The 3,066-nt window shown below is 37.2% G+C and overlaps 1 protein-coding gene across 1 annotated transcript; it reads right to left on the reverse strand.

The window, feature by feature from the left end:
• Positions 1–713: 713 nt before the first annotated feature.
• On the reverse strand, positions 714–2,522 carry LOC129720647 (uncharacterized). Its single transcript, XM_055672136.1, has 2 exons — positions 1,761–2,522; positions 714–740 (listed from the first exon to the last, which is right to left on the reverse strand). Exons 1-2 carry the CDS (start codon positions 2,520–2,522, stop codon positions 723–725), a joined length of 780 nt encoding a protein of 259 aa, XP_055528111.1. The 3' UTR covers positions 714–722.
• Between the last annotated feature and the right edge of the window lie 544 nt (positions 2,523–3,066).

The raw sequence follows: 3,066 nt of genomic DNA on the forward strand, positions 1-3,066 counted from the left end.
TCCAGCCGTTTTACCTAATGAAAAACAAATTTTTCTCAGTTCATCTAACGTGATTGGGTGAAAACCATCAGATGTACAACTACTGTTAATCGGCTGTTTTATTTCGTCGGGCTCCTCGACCAAATCAATGGATTGATTGATCAATGCAACACTATTGACAAAATAATCATTAAATCTAGATGCAATAATTTGTTCTGAATGTTCTAATGTGCCTTCAAAAGTTATGGACCGCGGTTTACAATTACTAGGTTTCAACAAAGATTTCAAAATTTTCCATTACTCTTTGCTGTTATTTTGATGTTGAACAATCTTTCTCTGGATATATTCACAACGCTTCTTTTTAATCGCTTGTGAATATTTATTACGCGCGGACGTGTACTCAATCCAATGATTCTGATTGTTTGATCTACAAAACTTTTTGTACAGTTTATCTCTCTTGCGCTTTAGGCGCAAAAGATCCAAACTATACCAGCTGTTCGAGTTTTTCAGCGAAACAAATTTATGTTCAACTAATTGATTCGTACACGTCTTCAAAATGTCAGTAAGAACAGCTGCAGATTCATCTAAACTACCGGTCGCGATTGGAAAACCCAAGCTTCTCTCAACAAGGTTCGAAACAGCCTGTTTCGAATATTTTCTCCAGCATTTCAATTTTATTGAATCATTATTATTATTCAAGTTTTCTAGAACATTAATTACTAATGTCCCATGATCGGTTATTTTCATATCAGAATTCGTAACTGAACGAATCGAATCAAAATTGCAATAAACATGATCAATCAAAGTTCTACTCCGCTGGGAAATACGCGTATATTCATCTACACTTTGCTTCAAATTGAAAGACTCAACCAAACGCTTCAAATGATTCGAATTTGCATCATCTCGCCAGTTAATATTAAAATCGCCCGTCACTTTATTTATTTTACTCAAATCAAGAAATTCATCAAGCCAGTTTTCCAATATTTCAAGAAAACGGCGGTCACTAGCATTAGGAGAATGATACAAAACACCATAATTGCCCACCTTCATGCCACCAACTACTGTAATGCCCAAGAACCAGTTACCATTCTTAGCTTCGTTGTGACAAAGCTGGAATTGAACTGATTCTCTGACATAAACAGCAACACCGCCAGTTTGCCTAGAATATGATAAACAAGCAGCAACATTGTATCCCGGAATACTAAATTTTCAAATGCTTCATCATCGACAATGTGAGTCTCTGGTAAAAACACCAAAAGTGGACGTTTATCTTCAACAATCTGACGTAATGCAACGTAGTTTGTTGTCAACCCCGCAATATTAAAATACAAAAAATCAAACTTATTCACATTCTCGTTGGAACTTGTTTGCTATTTATTCAAAAGCACGCTGCCTTTCTTTTGCTCGAATAGTCTTTTATAAATTAAACACTCTGAACTAAAAGCGGCATGGTTGACGTCCAAATTAGTTTTACGCTCTTTATTCGTTTTTACATAATTGACGCATTTCAATACAGTAGATGTACACTCCGATGTCTTATGGTTTTGGCTACACCTAGAGCATGCATCACAATTTTTGCAATCCATGCTCTTGTGTCCAAATTCTCCACATTTGAAGCATCTTAGCACATTTATCGCGGGCAATACTAAGCACCGATCAAACTCTACATTTACTTGCTTAGCAGATAACAAACTATTATACGTTTCTAAATCAACTTCAATTACCGCGCTATACTTGTTATAGGTGAAGCGTGGATTTTCGTACATATCAACTACTTTTACCTCATTGATTGTGATGCAATCATTTTGACTCTTTAAATAGTCAATGAAAACATCAGGAGAAAGATTCTCACTCATGCCCACTACTTTCAATCTAGGCACCGACGTGGGAACAACAGCACTGTATTTTTCACCCAGATTGCTTTGAATGCCATTTTTCACTAAATCAATATTTTCGCCAACGGCGCATTCGACAATAATGGAACCATCTTTACCGTTCCTGAAATTACTAACTTTGTGTGTTTTAGGATCTAAGTTAGTTTTTAAAAACTTCCGAGTTTCCTCGCAAGGTTGTTTGGACTCTTTCGGTTTAATCACAATAACCGGACGAGTCTTAGGTTTAACCGGTTTAAATCCGATATTAGTATTACTTTTGTTACTTGAGTTAGATTTATTGTTTTTACCGCGACTTTTAACAACTTGCGCAAAAGTTGCACCGTCGTCAAAAACATCGTCATTATTTTCGTATTCGATTCTACGCTTTTTGCCGATTTGGTCCGATTCAGAAGGAATCGTCCCAATCCGCGCGCGAGCATTATTAATAGCAGCTATATTCTGATTCGTATTTAATTGCAAAACCGAATGATTCAATTTTTCAAATTTCTCACATAATAATTTTTCAAGAGACTCCTTTACATTTGATCTCAACTGTTCCATACCGATATTTATCGTGCTGTTTATCTGGGTCGCAATTTGATCCCGTATTTGAATGACCGAGTCAGAGAGAGAAAATAATTTCTGCATCTCTTCTTCGATACGCTTCATGTCCGGAGTCAAATGTTGCCCACCACAACACTGGTTTGATAAACACTCATCACACTTGAAGCAAAGATTATCGTTGTCTGTGATCATCTTTGCCGTCGCCTTGGTGAGCCCGGTGCACTTGTAGTGAAACAAACGTGCATAGTTAAAGCCCACACATTTCAACGGCAAATCTGATAATACAATTGCCGAACTACAGCCGGAGCAAATCATGACACAATACAGGTTAAACGCGGGACGCTACACCAACAAGCATACAGGGAAGAGAGACAAAGGCAAGGAAAAAAATGATCGCCACCACCGCTGCTGTGAAAGCGCCGGGGGGGATTTTAATTTATCAAACTTTAACGCGAACTTGCTGCTTAAAGCAACTGATCTTGTACTTAGCCTTGTGTAGATTCACTACCGAAACACGTTAGAATATATCTATCGTGAATCACTGCACTATTTCACACGCAAATTAACAATTTTATATCACCACACAATAACACGACTACTGTGTTCGCCATCAAAAACGAGTTTTTAAAGCACAAATTCGAATAGTAAG

This window comes from Wyeomyia smithii, chromosome 2 (assembly GCF_029784165.1).
Source record: "Wyeomyia smithii strain HCP4-BCI-WySm-NY-G18 chromosome 2, ASM2978416v1, whole genome shotgun sequence".
Taxonomy (NCBI): Eukaryota; Metazoa; Arthropoda; class Insecta; order Diptera; family Culicidae; genus Wyeomyia; species Wyeomyia smithii.

Excerpts from the sequence above, each read along its gene's own strand:
- LOC129720647 (XM_055672136.1), bottom strand. The coding sequence starts at position 2,522 with ATGAAGCGTATCGAAGAAGAGATGCAGAAATTATTTTCTCTCTCTGAC.